Source organism: Cheilinus undulatus, linkage group 7 (genome assembly GCF_018320785.1).
Source record: "Cheilinus undulatus linkage group 7, ASM1832078v1, whole genome shotgun sequence".
NCBI lineage: Eukaryota > Metazoa > Chordata > Actinopteri > Labriformes > Labridae > Cheilinus > Cheilinus undulatus.
The window spans coordinates 1,407,179-1,429,806 of NC_054871.1; the positions used below are offsets into that span (position 1 = coordinate 1,407,179).

General features: G+C 39.6%; 1 protein-coding gene across 2 annotated transcripts in view; it reads left to right on the forward strand.

The window, feature by feature from the left end:
* nrd1b (nardilysin b (N-arginine dibasic convertase)) overlaps window positions 1–22,628 on the forward strand; it is a 34,274-nt gene that overhangs the window by 5,881 nt on the left and 5,765 nt on the right. For both annotated transcript variants that reach the window (XM_041792368.1, XM_041792369.1), the window contains exons 2-25: window positions 1,259–1,485; window positions 1,853–2,117; window positions 2,624–2,705; window positions 4,413–4,566; window positions 4,860–4,933; window positions 6,320–6,415; window positions 6,632–6,754; window positions 6,947–7,004; window positions 7,092–7,165; window positions 7,665–7,734; window positions 7,960–8,037; window positions 10,517–10,637; window positions 10,996–11,054; window positions 11,828–11,882; window positions 13,221–13,325; window positions 14,883–15,006; window positions 15,124–15,210; window positions 15,599–15,718; window positions 17,139–17,190; window positions 17,272–17,422; window positions 18,843–18,970; window positions 19,234–19,396; window positions 19,588–19,619; window positions 20,774–20,912. In XM_041792368.1, the coding sequence (XP_041648302.1) occupies window positions 1,286–1,485; window positions 1,853–2,117; window positions 2,624–2,705; window positions 4,413–4,566; window positions 4,860–4,933; window positions 6,320–6,415; window positions 6,632–6,754; window positions 6,947–7,004; window positions 7,092–7,165; window positions 7,665–7,734; window positions 7,960–8,037; window positions 10,517–10,637; window positions 10,996–11,054; window positions 11,828–11,882; window positions 13,221–13,325; window positions 14,883–15,006; window positions 15,124–15,210; window positions 15,599–15,718; window positions 17,139–17,190; window positions 17,272–17,422; window positions 18,843–18,970; window positions 19,234–19,396; window positions 19,588–19,619; window positions 20,774–20,912 (2,610 nt within the window). In that variant the 5' untranslated portion in view covers window positions 1,259–1,285. The remainder of the gene's footprint in view (window positions 1–1,258; window positions 1,486–1,852; window positions 2,118–2,623; window positions 2,706–4,412; window positions 4,567–4,859; window positions 4,934–6,319; window positions 6,416–6,631; window positions 6,755–6,946; window positions 7,005–7,091; window positions 7,166–7,664; window positions 7,735–7,959; window positions 8,038–10,516; window positions 10,638–10,995; window positions 11,055–11,827; window positions 11,883–13,220; window positions 13,326–14,882; window positions 15,007–15,123; window positions 15,211–15,598; window positions 15,719–17,138; window positions 17,191–17,271; window positions 17,423–18,842; window positions 18,971–19,233; window positions 19,397–19,587; window positions 19,620–20,773; window positions 20,913–22,628) is intronic.

The window sequence follows — 22,628 nt, forward strand, 5'->3', positions numbered from 1 at the left end:
AAACGCCTGCATGTATACTGGCACAGCCTAGCATCACACTGTGGTCCTCTCTGAAATCAATCTTTTAAACTTGCACCACTGGCTATAATGTGATCCACAACAGTGTGGGTGTGAAAACACCCATTGTTCTTCTTTCTGGGTGTCGATCAGTGATAAAAAATGCTAAAGTTTATTGATTATCCTACATCAAGCGCCAGTCACAGTTAAAACCACTTAAGGTTTGAAAACATTTAGACCCACCTCTACCCATTTTGATGTGAAGTGTAGATGGAGATAATCATGGTTGTTACTGATTTTAGAGGCTAAAGTATTCTGTAACGTTTTGATAGCTCCCCTTAAAGTGAACTCATATAAATAGCGTGCAGGACGTCTGTAATGATTGTTAAGACTAGAGTCTCGGCTGCCCTTCATTAAAGCATCAAGTCCCACAGTCTGTTAGATTCACCTGTGTGCCTTTCAGTTTAATCTGAATAACACTTACTGGCTGGATATTAAATTTTATAAGGACAGTAAAGTGGACACTGTGCTTTCCTCAGAGATCAGAGTATCAACTACAGGTGACTACTTGCATTAATTCAGATCTAATGATCACATATTTTTAGTAGAAATTAGCTGGTAATGCTGCACGGCGGTGCAGGGGTTAGCGCTGTTGCCTCACAGCAAGAAGGTTCCTGGTTCGCTTCCCGGTCAGGGCCTTTCTGTGCCGAGTTTGCATGTTCTCCCCGTGCATTTGTGGCTTCTCTCCGGGTACTCCGACTTCCTCCCACCCCCAAAAACATGCTCGTTAGGTTGATTGGTGACTCTAAATTGGCCAAAGGTGTGAGTGTGAGCGTGCCTGGTTGTTTGTCTATATATCAGCCCTGTGATTGACTGGCGACCAGTCCAGGGTGTACCCTGCCTCTTGCCCAGTGATAGCCGGGATAGGCCGCGACCCCCAACGGGATAAGCATTATAGAAAATGGATGGATGGATAGCTGGTAATGATCAGTATTGTAAAGTGCAGAAACCTTAGAAGGTCAGAAATTACTTGGTCAAAAATATTAAGCAGGTGCTGAAGATTGCCAATGCTTTTGTGCAAAATGATACCAAAAAACAAGAAATGACCCACAGATATTTGGCCTTCTATGACATATAAACCTAGGCATCAGTGTCTGATTTTTACTACAATGATATCTACTGGCATTACTCTGGTATTGTGACACCCGTAGTAAAAATGCTTCGTTGTGATCACGTACTCTATGTTCTCATGCATTTCCAGCGCTGCCGCTCTGAGGACTTCGCCGACATGCCTCAGACCAACAAGTCAGCTAGCGGGTGCAGCGTGCCGGGTCAGGTGTCTGCTCCAGACCAGGGTGAGCCACCGCCGCCACCGCCGCAGAATGTCAGGTCTCAGGTGTCTGCAGGAGACGAAGACGGAGGAGCCACGGCAGAAGACCAAGGAGACCCAGAGATCATCAAATCACCCAGTGACCCGAAGAAATACAGGTGAGGGAGAGGATGGTGTTCTGGGTTAAATGTCAGACTGGGGCTGGGGAATTTTTAAGATGGGTCGATATATTCAAACCACATGAAGGATAAGACATGATTGTTTATATCAGTATGTAGATGTTAAAAAATGTCTGCCATTCCTAAAACTCTGTGATGTTCTTGTTGTCTGGAAGTCTACACTGGGAGTAAACTATTTTATTATTTTCATGATGAGAGGTTTGTGACATTAGCAAGCAGAGCTGTAATGAAATACACTCCAGCACATACAGCAGGCCTGACAGTCTGATTTTAACCCCGTATCTGAGGTGTCTTTCTTGTTTGTGGTTCTCCACCGCATCGTCGTCCATCCACTTCTTCTCTGCAGATACATCGAGCTGAGCAACGGCCTGCGAGCGCTCCTCATCTCCGACTTCAGCGGCGCAGATGGGAAAGGAGGAGGCGAAACAGCAGAGGGAGAAGATGGGCAGGACGAGGGGGAGGAAGAGGAGGAAGAGGAGGAGGAAGGAGACTCCGGTGAAGGATCGGAGGAAGATGAGGAGGAGGAAGAGGAGGAGGAGCAGGACAGTGACTTTGATGAGCTGGACGAGGACGTCGCAGGAAAGAAGAAGAGGGGGAACTCTGAGAAGCAGGTTTGTGACGTAAAGTCTCAAAAACATTTGAGCCCCTGACTACAGAGGTTCTCTGAATAAAAGGTTCTGTAGGCTGATATTTTCATACAGTTTACAGGGGAAGCCTGAAGTTCACAGGGTTGAGAATTTAATTTTTATCAGATGCTGTGTGCACAGTGAGTGTGTGATGTCTGAAGCTTGCATGCTGTTAGGACAGAGTTACATGCTAATAATTAAGCTAGCTGTAGCTGTGAGATCAAACTAGAGTTTAAAATCACTTTAAAGTTGAAGGAGAGAGGAAAGGAACTCCTCCTGAAGCAGGACTGTTGGTTCTGATTAAATCTAGACAGGTTTGTTCATCTGTTTCACCAGAAACGTTCATGTCTGCCGACTCATAGATTTTTTTTTTTTTTAGATATTTTCTGACTGATATAATGCAGATAATATCGTGCATCCCTACTTTTAACAGCAGTAATCTTTAAACTTTTAAGAGTAAGTCTAACTAGCTCTGGTCCGTGTGTTTCCAGGCTGCAGCAGCTCTGTGCATCAGCGTCGGGAGCTTCAGTGACCCCGATGACCTGCCGGGCCTCGCCCACTTCCTGGAACACAGTGAGTCCACGGTCATATAGGCCAGTGGTTCTCAACCTTGGGGTCGGTACCCCATTAGGGGTTGCGAGACACTGAGATGGGGTCACCAGATGCCCTAAAAACAACTAAGAATATTTTTTAAATTACACTGTTGCCACTTTACACCAATTTTATCAAATTTTAACCCATTTTCATCACTTTTTAACACCAATTTTGCCAATTTTAGCACATTTTTGCCACTTAAAGCCCATTTGTCTCAATTTTATACCCTTTCTTCTTTTTTTATACCACTTTTTTTCTACCTGTTTTTGCAACTTCTAAACCAAATCTTGCCACTTTTTGCCTCGTTATTGCCACTATTAACCCCTTTTTGCCCATTTTAACAACAGTTATCCCATTTTGCCAATTTTCCATCCTAGTCCACCTTATTTCCCTCATTCTTTTGCACTTAAAAGCCATTTCAGCCATTTTTAATCCACTTTTACCACTTTTTGTGCTCATTCTTGTCAATTTTGGTTACTTCTCTCCCATTTTTATCTAATTTTTGCCACTTTAACCCTTTTATGTTCTTTAAAAATCCAATTTCAACATCTTTTCCACCATTTTTTGCTATTATTCATTAATTTCAGCAATTTCTCACCCATTTTCAATCTGTATTTAAGAAGTTATTTTCATTATAAGAGGGCTTTTGACTACACAGATGAATAGAAAGAGATATCTGTTTCTTCGATAAGAGTGGTTATTATTTTGGCCAAATATAAAATATGGTTATCACAGCTTAACTTCCCAATGGACCATGGTTTTGCTGAGCTCCATGGGACCCCAGTTTGGCTGGGTCCCAGAAACCTCCCCTTTTATCCTTCCCTTAGGGACAGCCTTGTCTCCACATGACTGTTCTTGAATGTGCATGGCTGTGCTTAACCACGTTTAGGTAAAGTGATTATTGAAGATTATGACTGAAACTTAGGAATTTGACGTTTAATTTCATATTTTGACCTTTAAATTCATAATGATGACTTTTCTCTCATATTGTGACCTTTTAGGTTCACAGTTTTTCATTTTAAATCATATTGTGACCTTTTAAACTCATAACTTTGACTTTTAATCCCATATTTTCACTTTTTAAACTCCTGATCTGGAATTCTATCTCATATTTTGACCTTTCAGAGTCACAATTTTGAATTTTATCTTCTATTTTGACCTTTTAAACTCTTGATTTTGTATTTTATCTCATATCTTGACCTTTATACTCATGATTTTAACTCTCTATCTCATATATTTGCCTTTTAAAACCTTATTTTGACTTTCAATTTTGCATTTTGACCTATGAAATTGACTTTTTATCTCAGATTTTTATCCTTTAAGTCATTTATTTATTTATTTATTTATTTGATATGGACACAGTAGCATTGATGCTGTGATATTTAATCATTTTGACCTTTTTTTAATAGAAATCTTAAAATCCTTTATCATCACTGTTTAATTTTCCCTGTAATTTATTACCTGTGAAAACATGGTTGACAGTTTTGGTTATATATTATATACAGTATATATATATATTTGGTTATTTTGACTTTAAATTTTGTATTGTGACCTTTAGGACTTAGAAAGTGGATTTTTTATCTCAGATTTTGAGCCTTTAACTCATTTATTTATTTATTTATTTATTCATTCGACATGGACATGACGAACCTCTCCCGGTTCGTTTCTTGATTTTTATTCCTGCAGTGGTGTTCATGGGCAGTGAAAAATACCCGGCAGAGAATGGCTTCGACGCCTTCCTGAAGAAGCATGGAGGAAGTGATAACGCCTCCACGGACTGTGAGAGGACCATCTTCCAGTTTGACGTTCAGAGGAAGTATTTCAGAGAGGCGCTGGACAGGTGAGGCCACCCCCAGAAATCTGACACCTTCCTGTCATTCTTTTGTACTTTTCAGGTGTTTTTATGTCCAAGAAAAGATGAGGAACAGTCCGGAGTTTGTAGCAGAGCTTCAACATGTGGCTGTCAGTAAACCAAACAGTGTTAGGCTAATTCCTGTCTGATCCAGCTGTCGCTATAGTTAACCCCTCTGCAGCTTTTGATGCAGCTGGCAGACACGTGGACAGCTCCTGCCTCATACTGATAAGTTTAAATGAGAGAAATTACACGTCTACTGATTCAACGGTTCCTTCCAGGTGGGCTCAGTTCTTCATCTGTCCCCTGATGATAGAGGACGCCATCGACAGAGAGGTGGAGGCTGTGGACAGCGGTGAGTCAGCTCCTACACTAACTATACTCTGATTTATTTTTATTACACTCATGAACAAAGAAGAAGAACACAACAGAAGAGGAAAGAGTTCAGCAGAATGTTCAGGGCAGAGGAAGAACTCCAAAGATCTGCAGGAGAAACAAGAGAAACCCAAATGGGCTCTGTATTTTTATTGTGCTGATGAGTTTAAATGTATTCTGCTGCTATGCTGATATTTACAGCTTATATTGGTCAATATTTATAGCTGGTATAGACTGATATTAACAGCTGATATAGACTGATATTAACAGCAGATATAGACTGATACTTATAGCTGATATAGACTGATATTAACAGCTGATATAGACTGATATTAACAGCAGATATAGACTGATACTTATAGCTGATATAGACTGATATTTATAGCTGATATAGGCTGATATTAATAGCTGATATAGACTGATATTTACAGCTGATGTAGACTGACATTTATGGCTGACATAGGCTGATATCACAGCTTATATTGGTCAATATTTACAGCCGATATAGACTGATTTTACAGCTGATATTTACAGCTGATAAAGACTGATATTAACAGCAGATATAGACTGATATTAACAGCAGATATAGACTGATATTTACAGCTGATATAGACTGATATTTACAGCTGATATAGACTGATATTTATAGCTGATATAGACTGATATTTACAGCTGATATAGACTGATACTTATAGCTGATATAGACTGATATTTACAGCTGATATAGACTGATATTTACAGCTGATATAGACTGATATTTACAGCTGATATAGACTGATATTTACAGCTGATATAGACTGATACTTATAGCTGATATAGACTGATACTTATAGCTGATATAGACTGATATTTACAGCTGATATAGACTGATATTAACAGCTGATATAGACTGATATTAACAGCTGATATAGACTGATATTAACAGCAGATATAGACTGATATTTACAGCTGATATAGACTGATATTAACAGCAGATATAGACTGATATTTACAGCTGATATAGGCTGATATTAACAGCTGATTTTAGAGCTGATATTTACGGCTGATATTTACAGCTTATATTGGTCAATATTTATAGCTTATATCACTTAATATTCACATCTGATATAGTCTGGTTTTCAAAGTTGATATTGGCCAATATTTTAAGCCAACATAGGTGAACATTAACAGCTGATGCACACTAATATTTAAATCTGAAATAGGCTGATGTTTACAGCTGTTTACAGACTGTCGATGATGGGTTCTCTTCTTGTGCTTGTGTCTCAGGACAAGAGTGGTCCTGTTAAATATCCTCATTGAGTTTTTAACACAGCTCCACTTAACTGTGCATCTAAATGTGCTCTGTATTTTCCTCCATCCCGTTCAGAGTACCAGTTAGCGAGGCCGTCGGACTCACATCGTAAAGAAATGCTGTTTGGGAGTTTGGCAAAACCAGGACACCCAATGAGCAAGTTCTGCTGGGGTAAGAACATCACACTTTTGTGCCTTTTGCCCCAAATCTCTGAGGAAAAAGGGGCCAATTTAAAAAAAGCTGTTCTCTTAAATTTCCCTCTCTTTAGAAACATGATTGCCATAGATTTAATTCTAAATGCCTAGAAAAGGTTCTACTGTTGAGCTGATTGACCTGAAAAGGTGGCGTCTTCATCTTTAATGGCTGAAAAACTTGTGTTTCCCCCAGGTAATGCTCAGACATTAAAACACGAGCCGAGAGAGAAACAGATCAATACCTACCAGCGTCTCCGAGACTTCTGGAGGAGATATTACTCCGCTCATTACATGACGTTAACGGTTCAGTCCAAAGGTATGCAGAAGTAGAGAAGCACAAAGTCCCAGACCAGTAGAAATGTTGTACTTTTCTGCAGAATTATTAAAGAGGGGTTGCTGAGGATGTAATCAGCTGTCGTTGGGATGCTCCTTCCGTATCTAACATTAGCATGCTGTTTGACAGATGGAAGTGTGAAGCGTGCTGAGATTTTGTGTTTTTGTTGTTCAGAGACGCTGGACACTTTGGAGACATGGGTGAGAGAAATCTTCATCAAAGTTCCCAACAAGTAAGACCGAAAAACCTGAACTGATTCACTGATTCAGAAACCGTCAGATTTAGAAAAGTCGACTGACAGATTGTTTTTTTATTCCAGTGGTGAACCTCGAGCAGATTTTTCTCACCTTCAGCAGCCGTTCGACACCCCGGCCTTCAACAAACTCTACAGAGGTCTGACACGGGGGTTATTAGAAGTCATATTGTTTGTCTGAGACTATTAATTCCACTGCTTAGCTGTCTTAAAGTTGCTTTTGTATTCAAAAAGCATTTTTTTTCTTGCCACTCTGCTGCTTTTTGACCATATTCCCACATTTTTGCCCATTTTTGTCACTGTAACACTCATGTTTTGCCTTGGTTTTGCTGCTTTTTGACATTTTTCCACATTTTTGCCCATTTTAGTATGTTTTACACTCATTTTTTGCCATGTTTTTGCTGCTTTTTGACCATATTCCCACATTTTTGCCCATTTTGGTTACTTTTACACTCATGTTTTTGCCATGTTTTTGCTGCTTTTTGACAATTTTCCAACATTTTTGCCCATTTTAGTATGTTTTACACTCATTTTTTTCCTATCTTTTTGCTGTTTTTGACCGTAGAAAAATGCTTTTCTATATATTTAAATGATTTTGCAGATCTCTTTGTCGGTTAACTGTGACCGTGTGTGTTTCAGTGGTTCCTGTGAGAAAAGTTCATGCTCTGACCATCAGCTGGGCTGTACCGCCGCAGGGAAAACACTACAGGTAAGTCTAGTACAGCGTCAAAACTCTTCACTGAACAGTTTAAATTAAAACCATTAATCCAGCAAGGAGCAGACAGTTTCTAACATACCTGTTGGTCATAATGTTTATGGAACGATGTGTAAAAAAAGTCACAGCAGAGATGAAACGCATCAGGCGGAAGCTCCTGTCTGCTTTCCAGATTTCGTATTAGGCTGGTCCAGATGATGTTTGTGTTTTTGTTGTCAGAGTGAAACCTCTTCATTACATCTCCTGGCTGATTGGACACGAGGGGACCGGCAGCATCCTCTCTCTGCTCAGGAAGAAGTGAGTCATGGAGGCACTGACTGAAGCTGAAACCTGATATAAATGGTCCTGTTTTATCCCTGATTTGGGTCCCACAGTTATACTTTTGTGCTCTAAATCAGTGGTTCTCAACCTTTTCAGCCCGTGACCCCCAAAATAAAGGTGTCAGAGACCAGGACCCCCACTGAACGCAGCTATACACATTCAAGAATAGTCATGTGCAGTCAATGGCCCAGCCAAACTGGGGCTCAGCAAAATCATGGTCTATTGTAAAGTTAAGCTTTGGTATTTGATATTTAACCTGAATAATAATCACTCTTATCAAAGAAACAAATACCTTTTTAATTCATTTGTGTAGTAAGTAGTCCTCTTAAAAATGTAAATCATTTTGTTTAAAACAGAATTAACCCCTAAAGCCTGTTGTATAATATTTACCTCCACCAAGGAGCTTATGTGATCGGCAGGGTTTGTTAGCAACATAACTCAAAAAGTTATGGACAGATTTTGATGAAATTTTCAGGAAATGTCAGAAATGGCATAAGGATGAAGTGATTAGACTTTGGGAGTGATCCGGATCACCATCTCTTCGAGTGCTTTTCTAGTTGATACATACTTTTATGACACCTCTATCTAATCAATATGGTCAATAAATTACTAAAAAAAACTTCGGAATACAAGCTGATAAATGATAAAAATGCCCTCAAGTGGATTATCAGTTATCAAAAACACTTAACATATCAAATGAGATACAAAAAATTTGTATTTAAAATTTTAGGGAAATACGGATTTTTGTTAGATTTCAGTAGAAAGTGAAATAAACATTTCAGTTCCAAAAAATGAGACTTTTCTGGCCATAATTTGTGTTTTCAGGCTTTAATGGGCTGAAATACATGAAAAATAGCTAAAATGGGTTAATAACGGCAAAAAATGCTGGGATGAGTGGTGAAATTGGAGTTTAGAAGTAGCAGAAATGGGTTAGAAGTGCCAAATATTTGGATAAAAGTGGCAAAAAAATACCCTGAAATGGGTTAAATTGGCAAAAATGGACACATAAAGTGGTTAAAGGGGATTAAAAAAAGTAGCTGAAATGGCCTTAAAGTAGCAGAAATAGGTGGAAATTTGGTGAAATGGGATGAAACATTGATATAAACTGGCAATAAAGGGTTAGCTGAGGCAGAAATAGACAGAAATGTGTTAAACTGGCAAAACTGGGCATGTCAAATTGTGAGATGTGGCTTTAAAATCGTTTAAGAGGGGTAAATAGTGGCAATAATGTGACAGCAGAGGCAGAGAGTGTCAAGATTTGGTTTAAGAGTGGCAAAAAATTGCGAAAAAATGGGTTTTAATTGGCAAAAATGTGTTAAAGTTGGAAAAATGTGATGAAAACAGGTTAAATTTGGCAAAATTGGTGTATAGTGGCAACAGTGTAATTAAGAAAATATTGCTTTTTTTTTTTTTAAGGCATATGGAGACCCCCTGTCAGTGTCTCACAACCCCAATTAGGGTCCCGACCCCAACGCTGAGAACCCCTGCTCTAAATGACTAAACGATGGGAGGGAAAAGAGGCAGTTTGAAAAAGCATTTTCCATCCACACGTATAAGTTTTCTATGTATGGCCGTAAGCTAAAGGATGAACATGCATCGTACCTGTACCAGCAGCAGTCACCTGTAGGACACGTAGGAAATGATCAAAGCTGTACCTTAAAGGGATACTTCAACATTTTGGCAAATTCACCCATCGTCATAATTCCTATAGTCTTAGTAATAGGTTTGTTACCTTCAGTTGTCGGTGTAAGCTATTTTTAGATCGGCGCTGCCGAGTTCGGACCTGCTGTGCCAACTCAGTGTAAGCAGACGATTTTCCGGCTTTCCCTCATCAAACTCATCAAATACACAATCCAACAACTCCAAAACGCTCTTGTGGACAAGTTGTGACCTGCACATTCACCACGCTACGAAATAATAACGTATTGTTATGTAACATTACAACACATGAAGCAAATACTTGGACCTATTTCTTGAGTAAAACCACTGGGCGGACTGACACAGTGCAGCAGCCATGTCTGGAGTGTAGTTCCGGCTTTGCATTTAGCTTTAAAACATCTCCGTCTCGTAATGTTCCATGATTATTTCATAGCGTGGTGAATGTCAAGTCACAACTTGTCCACGAGAGCGTTTTGGAGTTGTTGGATTGTGTATTTGATGAGTTTGATGAGGGAAAGCAGGAATACCGTCCACTTACATTGAGTTGGCACAGCAGGTCTGAACTCGGCAGCGCCAATCTAAAAATAGCTTGCACCGACAACTGAAGGTAACGAACCTATTACTAAGACTATAGGAATTATGGCAATGGGCGAATTTGCCAAAATGTTGAAGTATCCCTTTAATGCTTTTTTGCTCTGTAGTGTTTGTGTTAAACCTGGCTCAGGTTTAGGCACCACTCTCCCCTTAAACAAGTTCAGAGGACCTCCCTTCAGACCCGGCCTCTGTGTGTCTTCAGGTGCTGGGCTCTGGCTCTGTTTGGAGGGAACAGTGAGACGGGTTTCGACCAGAACTCCACCTACTCCATCTTCTCCATCTCCATCACCCTCACCGACCAGGGCTACCAGAACTTCTACCAGGTCTGCTGACTCAGGTCTAAGCTGTCAGCTGTCCATGTGGGCTGATGTGCAAGTCAAGAAGGGAAACTTTAAATGCTGTAAATACTGTAATGCAGCAGCTTTCCTTTAAGTGCTTGAAATAGATGCTGCAAACAAAATACATGCTGAAGTGTTTCAGTGACACTCATGATAAGGTATTCAGTCAAGAACCACTGGTTTATGGGAGGCAGTTAACTTTAAGATAAAAAAGGTGTGAAAGGTGCAGCCTTTACACCGTATTTTACATTTGGAGTGTGTTAACAGTTTTACAGGACAGATTTCAGCTGCAGGGCTCTGGTTAATCCCATTTCAGTGATTTAGTTTCTCTCCCTTTGTGCAGGTGGTTCATTTTGTGGTCCAGTACCTGAAGATGCTGCAGACTCTCGGCCCTCAGCAGAGGTAAGGACAGTTGTCAGTTGTTACATTTAAAAAAATGTTGATTTTCTCAAAATAATTCGATGTAGTTAGGTTGTTTCCATCTAGTTATATCATTTCTATTCTCCCTTGAAGGTCACATATTCTGCAAAATACACTTTTCCAGTCTTTTCTAACAAAGATATGTGCCCCTGTTCTGTCCACAATTCCCTCAAGTACCAGAAAAATCCATTCCTTCCCCCTCTCTCTTTCTCCACCTTTCAGAAAATGTGTGCTGAAACAAGCCGTTCTCAGATTTTCCCCTCATGATGTCATGTGGGGAGTTAGCCCTGCCCCCAGGTTCAGTTGGCCCTCCCTGCTTGGGAGAAAGTTCCGCCCTCATTTCCTGATCCTCCTCTCAGCTGAGAGGAGGATCAGGAGAGCCACATCTATTTCCTGAGAGGGGCGGAGTCAGACAGCTCAGTAACAGACACAGAAATAGCTCGTTCTGAGCAGGGCTGAAACAGAGGGGTTTTTAGAAATGTGAAAATCCAGTAGAAAAAATCCAGCAACAAACTTCACAGACATATTTTGGGGACCTCTGAGACCGATATAAACTTGTCTTAAAGGGTAAAATATGTGACCTTCAAAAACACACAAAACAAATCCAAATTTCTCATGTTAGATCATCTTAAAATCAGTCTTTAGTTAGTAAATAATGGTATTTAATCTACATGTAAACTCATATTTGTGCATTATGTCCTGATTTAAACCTGCTCTCCAGCGTCTTTTTGCTCAGTAGTTTTGTTTTTCTTCAGAATCTATGAGGAGATCCAGAAGATAGAGGCGAATGAGTTCCACTATCAGGAGCAGGTAAAGATGATCAACCTTTATTTATCCGTCTGGATTAGTTGATGTGATAACGGCTGAATTAATGTCACCTCTGTGGGAATGAAAGGAAAGAATCACTTGTGAGGATCGTACGGGGAAGTGATTCATCAGCTGGTTTATTAAATCTACGATATGAGGAATGAAAAGGAGAGAAGCAATAGAGCTGAAATGAAAAGACAGAAGCCCCAGGAGACAGAAACTAAACGGGTTTAAAGTCATGAATCATCACTAAGGAGAGAGGATTTCTGCTGCATGGATGTTCAAGAAACTACAGGCATTAAAATAAACTTTAACCCTTTAGGCGCCAAAGTTTTTTTAAAGAAAATATATAATTGTGATATCAAGATTTCAAAAGGCAGTAGCTTGAAAGTGGTTAGAGATAAAGGCATGCTGTAAATGAGAACAATCTTCAGTATGACCCAAAGTTTGTGGTGGGAGTAAATTCACTCATCTAATTTGCATATTCTGACGTCACCAAGCGGCCTCCACCGCCACTGCTTCTACCACATCTGCCCCTACCTCGCTGGTGGTTTTTTATTCCCGCTACCTCCATCAATATTTGTGTTTTGACCATCCCTGCAACCCCCACCCTGGCTACCGTGAGGAAAAGCAACGGCTTCGATATGTGCTGCTTGTAGACTCTCATGGCGCAGAGTGCTCACAGACGCACAGCAGTTTCCGTCTCACTGGACAACTGAATGTGGTGTATTGACCACCTCTGAAACCCCCACCACGTCCCCTCATTGGCATTTGCCGATTACTCCCACCCCAGCCCTGGTGAGGAAAAGCATCAGCTTCGGTATGTGCTGTTTGTGGACTCTCATGACGCATGGAGTTCGTGTGGCTCCGACGTCTCGGTCTCACTGGACGACTGAACGTCACGGGGGTGAATATTCCACTATTCCTCCCGAAATTGTGAGTATTCTCGCTAAAATTCGCTCTCTTTTACTCTTTTACGCACTACAACCACTTCTACCACTTCCTCGTCTCCTCGACTGGGCGTGCGTCTTCAAACTCTTCCTCTCCAAAACTTTGAATAGAAACACACCCATAAATGCTGCTGGGATTGAAGTTACCCATGTCTGCCATCTCCTGGTGTAAAGTAGTAACAACATTAGGCACCATATTTGCTGCTACAGCCCGTTTTATTCAGCAATATTGCTTGTCGCAATTTTGCGACTTTGGTGCTTAAAGGGTTAAAACAAAAACAGTGTTAGAGTAATGGAGGCAAAAACACATCAGACTGTTGTTTATTTTTATTTTTTGGTATTTTAATGATGAATAATCAAGGTGTCTTTAAAACTTGTGTTTCTCTGACAGACGGATCCCATCGAGTTTGTGGAGAATATTTGTGAAAACATGCAGCTGTTTCCTAAAGAGGACTTCCTGACTGGAGACCAGCTCATGTTTGAATATGACCCTCAGGTAACACAAGCCACACCTGATCCAGAATCAGCCTCAAATCTGGTTTGTACTTGATGCCAGTGATACTCAACGTGTGGCTCTTTTTTGAGGATTTGTGGCTCTTTTATGTCATAATTTGAAATATTATCCCCAGAAAAACTTAAAAAAATTGAAACTCTGACCTCAGAAATTATCCATTGCAAGTGACATTAATCAGTTTGTTTCCCACACTTACACAGTAGGCTTTAATTGCCAACCTTTCTTTTCTGTCTGTAGATTTCCTTATTTGCAGTTTTCCCCATCTTTGCCACTATTAATGCCTTTTTCTGCTTTAAGCCCACTTTTGCCTTTTTGGCACTATTAGCCAGTTTTTGCCCCCTTTTCCCCAGTTTTTGACTCTATTATCCTGTTTATTGCTATTTTTGCCACTTTGCACTCAATTAAGCTGCATTTTGCCTCTGAACGCCACTTTTAGTCTCTTTTCACTCATTTTTGTCATGTTTTTGCAACTTTTTGACCATTTTTATCACTTGTAACTCATTTTTTTATCACTTCTCACCCAAATTTATGCCCTTTTTTTGCCCCTTTTTCTCCCCATTTTTGTCACTTTTGACCCAGTTTTTGGCCATTTTGCCCTCTTTAACTTATTTCTATTGCCACTTTAACCCATTTTGCCACTTTTCACCACTTAGATTGTGGCTCTTGCAAAGGTATTTTTCAACAATTTTGGCTCTTTGGTTGAGCAACACTGCTCTATGCTGGAGTGACCCATGCTAACCTGGCTAAAAGACAGCCTCATAGATCCACAGCATGGTTTTATCTCACGTAAGAAGAGTTTTGGAGGAGCAGGACTTTCAGAACAAGTTTCTGAAGGTGATTGGACAATAATTCTGTCTTTGATGTTCATATGAGCCAATCAAAGCGTCAGGCCCTGTCACAGCCTCGCTCATTGTTGGATAAAGAACTAATGCCGAGGCCGGACAGAAGGAGAGCAGAAACATGGAGAAGTTTTTAGTGTGGTTCTCTCCTTTTGTTTTAACAAAGAAATGTGGCCCAGTTCTGATGAAACTGCAACTATACTACAGCTACATCCGAGCTAAATGCTACACCAGCGGCAGCCATTTCTATTAGCTAAACCCCGCACACAGGAACTGCCTCATTCTTCTCAAAGGATGCTGATTGGCCAGGTCGTTTTTTTAGGCCATGCTGCAATCGTTTCAGACTGGAGCTTTGCAAGATGGATTTTGTCTTTGACTCCCCTTAAACCTGACCTGACCTGGGTCCTGTGCTCAGATCTGGACCAGGGGCCACATTAGGCTGAATCTAACCTGTATTGCCAGTTTAGTGGAGGGAAACAAGTTTTTCTGGATTTATATTGATGGGGAGGTTCCAAACGGCGGTACTGTAGAAGACATTTAAAAAAAAAAAACAGATGTAGAAACTGAATTAAAGCACTCTTTATCTTTCACAATGCATCACAATTTTAAAAATCTGTTATTGCAAATTGCTGATTTTCCTTTTCTCCTGCAGGCCACGTGGGAATAAAATAATATACAGTATATTGTGTGTTTGTTTCAGGTGATCGGTGCTGCTCTCTCCCTGCTGACTCCAGACAAAGCGAACCTGCTGCTGCTCTCACCGGAGAACGAGGGTCACTGCCCGCTGCGGGAAAAATGGTTCGGTACCTGCTACAGCGTGGAGGGTAAGGCGTGTTTCTGTCTCTTCTGAACCCAACGCATCAGGTTTTAATCCACAAACATTTGAAAGTTGGAAAAGTGGGATTGTAAGAGACCTGGGCGTGTTTGTTTTGTCCCATCAGACATTTCAGACGAGTGGGCTCAGCGCTGGAGCGGAGACTTTGAACTCAACCCTGAACTCCACCTTCCTGCTGAGAACAAATTCATCGGTTTGTAAAGACACAACAACATTGTTTTAACCCTTCGAACCCTGCTGGATCACTGTCGACCCTTAGCATGAGGCCTGTAGGAACTAAATGCAGTTGTTTAACCGCTACAATTGATGTGGCTGGGGTTTATATGAAGTGAAATGTTCTATTACTTTCACTTCTGATGCATTCATCTGTTGTCCTTGCTCCAAACGTACTCTGATAGTCCAGGTAGTCCTGGAAAAATAGATGTCTATAATCTGATTATGCTTAAGGGTTGAGATTCTGCAGGTTTTTTGCATTAAAAATATAAGTGGAAAAGAAGGGTTAATCGTTACCATAATCAGGTGATAACTGATGGTTAAAATGATCCTGCTAATTCTGGATTTTTCTTTTCTTGATGTTACAGCGACGGATTTTGACCTGAAGATGTCGGACTGTCCAGACACAGAGTTCCCCGTGAGGATCGTAAACAACGAGCGAGGCTGTCTGTGGTACAAGAAGGACAACAAGTTCAAGATCCCCAAAGGTGAGTGGAGACCAGGCAGTTTTTGGTCTTTACCAAACCTGATGTAAGAATTCACACTAACAACATGCCCTTAGAGCAGGGGTGTCAAACTCAAGGCCCGGGGGCCAAATCCGGCCTGTGGTACAGTTACACCTGGCACGCAGGATCATATCCTATTCTTATTATAACTGGCCCTAAAATATGAGGTCTGCAGATTTCCTGCAGTATAAACACGTAAACCTAGCCATGATGATTTCAAATATCCTTAAGTCATAAAAATGTGAACAAAATAAGGAGTAAAAATAATTAGATAAAAAGAAGTGTGGGAAAAGAAAATAATTTGTGTTTTCATTTCATATTTTCAATTTTGCATTGCTCAATTATGACTTCAGTCCATTATTTAGACTTTTATTTCATATTTTAACCTTTTAAATTTATTATTTTGACTTTTTGTTTTATATTTTGACTTTTTCAATTTATTATTTTCACTTTTTATCTCATATTTTGACCTTTTCAATTTATAATGTTGACTTTTTATCTATTCGTTTGACCTTTTAAACTTATTATTTAGACTTTTATCTCATATTTTGACATTTTAGATGCACCATTTTAAATTTTCAGTCATATTTTTGCCTTAAAAACATGATTGTGACTTTCTTTTTAATATATTTGCCTTTTAAAAGCATTATCTTTACATCTAATTTTATGTTTTGACCTTTTGATTTAATAAATTTGACTTTTTATCTCAGACTTTTAGCCTTTTAACTAATCATTTTGACTTTTTATATCTCAAAATAATGTTTCATCAGTGCTCGTTTCTTTCCCCATAATTTATTACTGGTGAAAGTAGGTGAACACTTGGGTTAAATGTTGACCCTGTTAGGCCCTCAGGTTAGACCTGAATTCAGAATCCGGCCCCTTCTGTGACTGAGTATGACACCCCTGTTATAATCTATCTGAAGTCTAAACTGCTGCATTTTTCACTTAAACATTTGGTTACAATCATTAAATTTAAGACATTTGGGTCCTGATTTGACATTAGTAAGGCGGTGGAGGGTCCTGACACTAGACCAGTAAAGAACCATTGTTTTGGTTCATAAGCACTGGGAAAACTGGGACACTTCCATCACTGTCTCTCTCAGCAGCTTTGGGTTGAAAATCTGACAGTAATTCTGTTCTTTCTTTCATAATTTCATACTTATGGTGATATCACACATAAATAAATCGACATGTTTATTTATTACATCTTAATGTTTTAATGCTCTGCAAACAAATGTCCGAACATGTTTATTCCTTCTAACTAAATATCAGTAATTGTGAAATGTCTGATTACTATTCTAAAGACACAACAGTAAATCTAAAAACACACATTTTAAATAGTTAATTTTTTTGGTTCTATCAATCATGAAATAATTTAAAAGCCTTGTTTTGTCTTCTTCAGCGTACATCCGCTTCAACCTGATCTCTCCGCTGATTCAGAAGAGTCCAGAAAAGTAAGAGACTGCTGTGAAAATCTTTCCTTTGTCCTATGTTGATGAATTTATCCTCACAGTCTGATGTGTTATCTTTGTCAGTCTGGTGCTCTTCGACCTCTTCGTGAACATCCTGGCCCACAACCTGGCAGAGCCGGCGTACGAGGCCGACGTGGCTCAGCTGGAGTACAAGCTGGTGGCGGGGGAGCACGGCCTGGTGATCCGGCTCAAAGGCTTCAACCACAAGCTGCCGGTGAGGAGATGCAGCGTTAGCAAACGGCTCTAGCAGCCATGAGGTGGAAGTACTGAATTTAAACTAGGCAGCAGTAAAGTGGAAGAAACTGGTGGTTATCTGGCTCTAAGAGAGGGCTTTCTTCTGTCTTTCTTCCAGCTCATTATGTGAAAAGTTCCATAAACCGCGTCTTTCCTGCTTATTTATGATGATAAATATCACAATATGGAAACATCACAGCTTTATCACTTGAATTAGTTTTGATTTACAAACTTTTATCACATTTACTTTAATATTTAGTGAAACAAATGCAGTTTGAAATACCGACTGATGGTTTACTATTTGGATAAAAATGGAAATGAAATCGTTATAAGTGGAATGATAAAGTTTTCATGTCTGTAATCCTCTGTTCATCCCTGTTTGCTTCTGTTTATCACATGAATTATAAGTCTGAGTGAATTTTACTGTTTAAGTCAGAACTAGTAAACTTACAGTCAACAGGTGCGTCACTTTAACTGAAAGTGACGCAAAGAATTGTGGGTCATCTTTTCATCTCTCCTGCGGTAAAGGATGGTCCAGTGTTTCCTAGGCTAAAGGAGATAATAAAGGAAGTAATGAAGCTCCTTTATTTCAGTTGGAGAATTCGAACAGCCTTTGTCATGGCCGACAATAAAATACTTCTGGGTCGTTTCATCCAGTTAGGAACCTTCCTAAGCAAAATGGACTATTCGAACAGAACCCAAGTTTGGGCTCAGATAACAGCCCCACCCTATAGTGAAAACTCACAGGTCGTACAGCTTTGGGTCTCAAGGTTGTCTAGTTAGAGTAAAAAAATTCTGGAGTCAACCAGATGAAATCCCTTGGACAAGTTGGTTCAAATGTGTAAACTGTCCGCCAGTGAAAAAGGCCCAAAAAAGCCAAATTTGGACCTTTAAGCGTCAGTTGTTTGGTTCCTGTACGTTTTAGAGGATGGTCATAATGTTTCTTTTTTTGTTTGTTTGTTTTTGTTTTTGTTTTTTTGGTCTAATCATGATACATAATGTGAACTGATTTTCATGGATGTAGGTCTTACCCAGGGCCCTATCTCACTTTTGGCACCCCCCAGAGGTGACTGCTTAACTGACTTGCACCATTCCACCACCAGATAGCTATTTCTGACTTTTTTTGAGAAAAAAAGGCCTTTTTACATATATTAAGGCCCCTCAAACAGGCCTTGAATTGCCTGAAATTTTTTCAACAAAAATGAAATACAATAGGGTCCTCACTGACCCTAGGTCGGTGCCCTGGATCTGGTGGAGACTACAAACAGAGCTAAAAGAGATGTGCACTGTAGCTCCTAAATGTGGATATATGGCTGTGTTTCAGGATGCTCTAAGTCTAGATTCTTACTAGAAAAATAAAACTCTCAGAGCTCATAATAGATAATTTTCTGCTGTTCCAGCTGCTGTTGAAGCTCATCGTGGATCATCTCGCTGAGTTCAACACGGAGCCTGGCGTGTTCACCATGTTCTCTGAGCAGCTGAAGAAAACTTACTTCAACATCCTCATCAAGCCAGAGAGACTCGGCAAGTACGTGCCACTCGCTCAAAAACAGACCTACACTAATCTGAAGGGAGTCTTTGATGGAGACTCACTGAAACCTTTATTCAGAGGACTCTTATCCTGATCCAGGATTTTTAAGCTACTGTATGTTGAGGTTTCTACAGTTTTAATGGTCTTTACACTCTCGGGTTACCTGCACACCTGGACAGCTAACATCCGAGACGCTTCACTGTCAGACGATCTGAGGAAGTTAAAAGATGTTTCTGTGTTACCTCGTCATGCTTCTGCAGAGACATCCGTCTGCTGATCCTGGAGCACTGTCGCTGGTCCGTCATTCAGAAGTATCAAGCCGTCACCAAGGGCCTGACCGTCGACGACCTCCTGGCGTTTGTCTCTGGGCTGAAGGCGGAGCTTTACGCTGAGGGGCTGGTGCAGGGAAACTTTACCAGCACGGTGAGAAAAAGCAAGAAAAAACAGGTTTAAAACTGATTAAACAGCTAACCCTGCCTTTTTTGCTATCTGCTCCACGAGTTCAGGTTTTCTGTGTTTATCTCTCAACTCTGATGATGAAAAATGTTTTACTGCTCGTTTTGGTCCAGATGATCATGTTTCTGTTCACTAACATTTGTTTTTTCTTCATACAGGAGTCTAAGGAGTTTCTGCAGTACTTCATAGAGTGAGTCACCGCGTTCTTTAACACAGAGGTTCTCAATCTTGGGCTCAGGACCCCCTAAGGGGTCGCAAGACACTCTGAGGGGGTCCCCAGATTTCCTAAAAACTAAGAATATTTTTTATATTACACTGTTGCCACTTTACACCAATTTTAACTCATACTTATCAATTTTCCCACCAATTTTAACACATTTTTGCCACTTAACACCTATGTTTGTCCATTTTGAACCTGTTCATTTTTTTCTGCCCGTTTTTGCCACTTCTAAACCAATTCTTGCCACATAGGCCTAATGTTGCCTCTGCTGAACCATTATTGCCACTATTAACCCATTTTTACACCTAATTTTTTTCCTGTTTTACCTCATTTCACTATCTGAAATGCCAATTTTTGTTAGTTTAACTAATTTCTGCCAATATCTGCCTATTTTCTCTTTCTTAGTTAACACTTTTTGCCAGTTTATATCAATTTTTCAATTCAACTCAATTTTTCAACCATAGTTCCACACATTTTTGTCAATTTAAAGCAATTTTAGCCACTTTTGAACTGCCTCTTAACACAATTTATGCCTATTTTTGCCAGTGATTTTTTTAGCCATTTTTATGAATGTTGTCACTTCTAACCCAATTCTACTACTTTTAAAATCCAATTTCACCACTTTTTCTACTTTTTTTTTTGTTTTTGTTTTTTTTTTTTGCCATTTTTAACCCATTTTAATTCTTTTTTTTCTTCAACAAAAGGGAATTACATTTTTTAGAAGGCTATTTTCTACACAAATGATTTAAAAAAAATTTTTTTTCTTTTATAAGAGTGGTTATTTTTTTCAGGTTAAATATAAAATATGGCTATCACAGCTTAACTTCATAATGGACCATGATTTTGTTGACCTCCATGGGTCCCCAATAAAGGTCTCTGGCACCTTTATTTTGGGGGTCACGGGCTGAAAGGTTGAGAACCCCTTCTTCAACACATTAACTCTGCAGTGAGATAGGTCTATAATCCTCATATACAGACATGACTTTAGGTGAAAACTACGTCCTGCTCAAAGGCAGGGCTTTAGGTTTCATATAATAGGAAGGAGGAACTAAAAATGATTCCAAACAGAAGCTCAGGTCTCAGGAGGATAAGTCATGTGAGATAACAACCCTGTCTTTCTGCAGTAAGCTGCAGTTCCAGCCTCTGTCAGCAGAGGTCCCCGTGCTGTTCCGTGTGGTGGAGCTGCCTCAGAAACATCACCTGTGTAAGGTCAAATCTCTCAACAAAGGAGACGCCAACTCTGAGGTCACCGTCTACTTCCAGGTAGGAAATCTGTCACACTCATTTTTAGGTCCAGAAAACAAGCCCAGACTACAGTCTAGTGATAGTTTACTCTCTTAAAAAGCCAGGCTGATGTGCCATCACACCTGTGCACTCTTCATAAAAGTAAAAAATGAGAATTATTGTCTTAAAAATGTAAAAAAAAAAAAAAAAAGTATGTTTTCTGATTTGGTAATCTAAAGGAAATAAAGGAGCAGTTAGGATTTTTCTTTGAAAACTTCTCAAAGCAGCTGAAGCCTTGGGTGTGATTTCACATTAGGGACTCAGATCTGAGTACACTTTGACCTCAAAGTCCCTTTGAACAGTGTCAAAAAAGCAAACAGTACTCTGGAACTGGGCCTGAGTCCACTTGTACCTTGGTTCTCAGCTGTTGGGTCAGGGTCCAAGTGGGTCATGGATGTATAAAGAGAAAAGCGTGGCTAAAACTCTGTGATGTGCTTTTATTTTGAAGAATATGTCTGCATCTTTTTGTTCTATCACAGCCCAAAATTCAAACTGACTCATCTTTCATGAATCATTTGGTTATGATCATAAGATTTATGATAGATTAGATTTTTGATGGACTTGAGTGGGAATATCCCTGGACCCTACTAGATCACATGGATTTTGGAAAACAGTTCATCAACTACGTTAAAGTCCTTTATGCTAATCCAGGTGCAATGGTACTGTCAGGCAAGACCCGTTCACAATATATTCCCATCTCCAGAGGCTCTCGCCAGGGATGCCCGCTATTGACACTTTTTTTTTTTATCCCTCAAGCCACTCGCACAGGAAGTTCGTCAATCCACCAGTATTATTCCTATTACAGTAAATTCTACCAATCACCTTATATCACTCTACGCAGATGATGTTCTTATTTTTATTAGCAAGCTTTCATAGTCACTTACCCATACCTTAAAGTAATTTTCAGACTTCAATATTATCTCAGGGTATAAAATAAACTGGCAAAAATCTGCTCTGCTACCTTTAAACCATACCACTGAGGATTTGAACTGTTTTAATATTCCAATTGTCAATCAATTTAAATATTTAGGCATAGATATTTTTCCTAGTTTAGAAGTCACTGTCAGTAGAAATTACACTGCAGTTTTAAATAAGATCAAGACCTATTTGGACAAGTGGATATCAAAACCATTATCCTTTGACAGCAGAATCTCAACTATAAAAATGATGATATCACCTCAAATTAACTTTATAGCCTCAATGCTTCCTTTGAATCCACAGACAGGGTATTGGGACAAACTGCACAGTTTAATTTCATGTTTTATCTGGAATAACAGAAGACCAAGGATAAAACTGGCTACTCTTCAGAAATAAAAATCAGCAGGAGGATGGGGAGTCCCTAACTTTAAGGTTTATTATTGGTCTTTTGTACTTCGTATTTTGAAATCCTGGTTGGATCCCTCAAACTCCACAAGTTGGCGTCCTATAGAAGAGAATTTAGTGTATCCACACAGATTACAGGATTTAATCTATGCAGAAGTCCCCTCTAAACAAGCAAAGATGCGTTTTGGTTCTAGAATATTAAATGTTTTACACACATGGAAATCAGTGATTAAATATACTAAATTGAATAAAAAGTGGCATTACTACACCCCACTATTTCATAACTATAATTGCTGCTTGGTGGTTGGACACTGGCTTATCCTCTCTGCTCAAATAACAGAATCTATCTACTTGGACAGTTGTTCAGTGCGC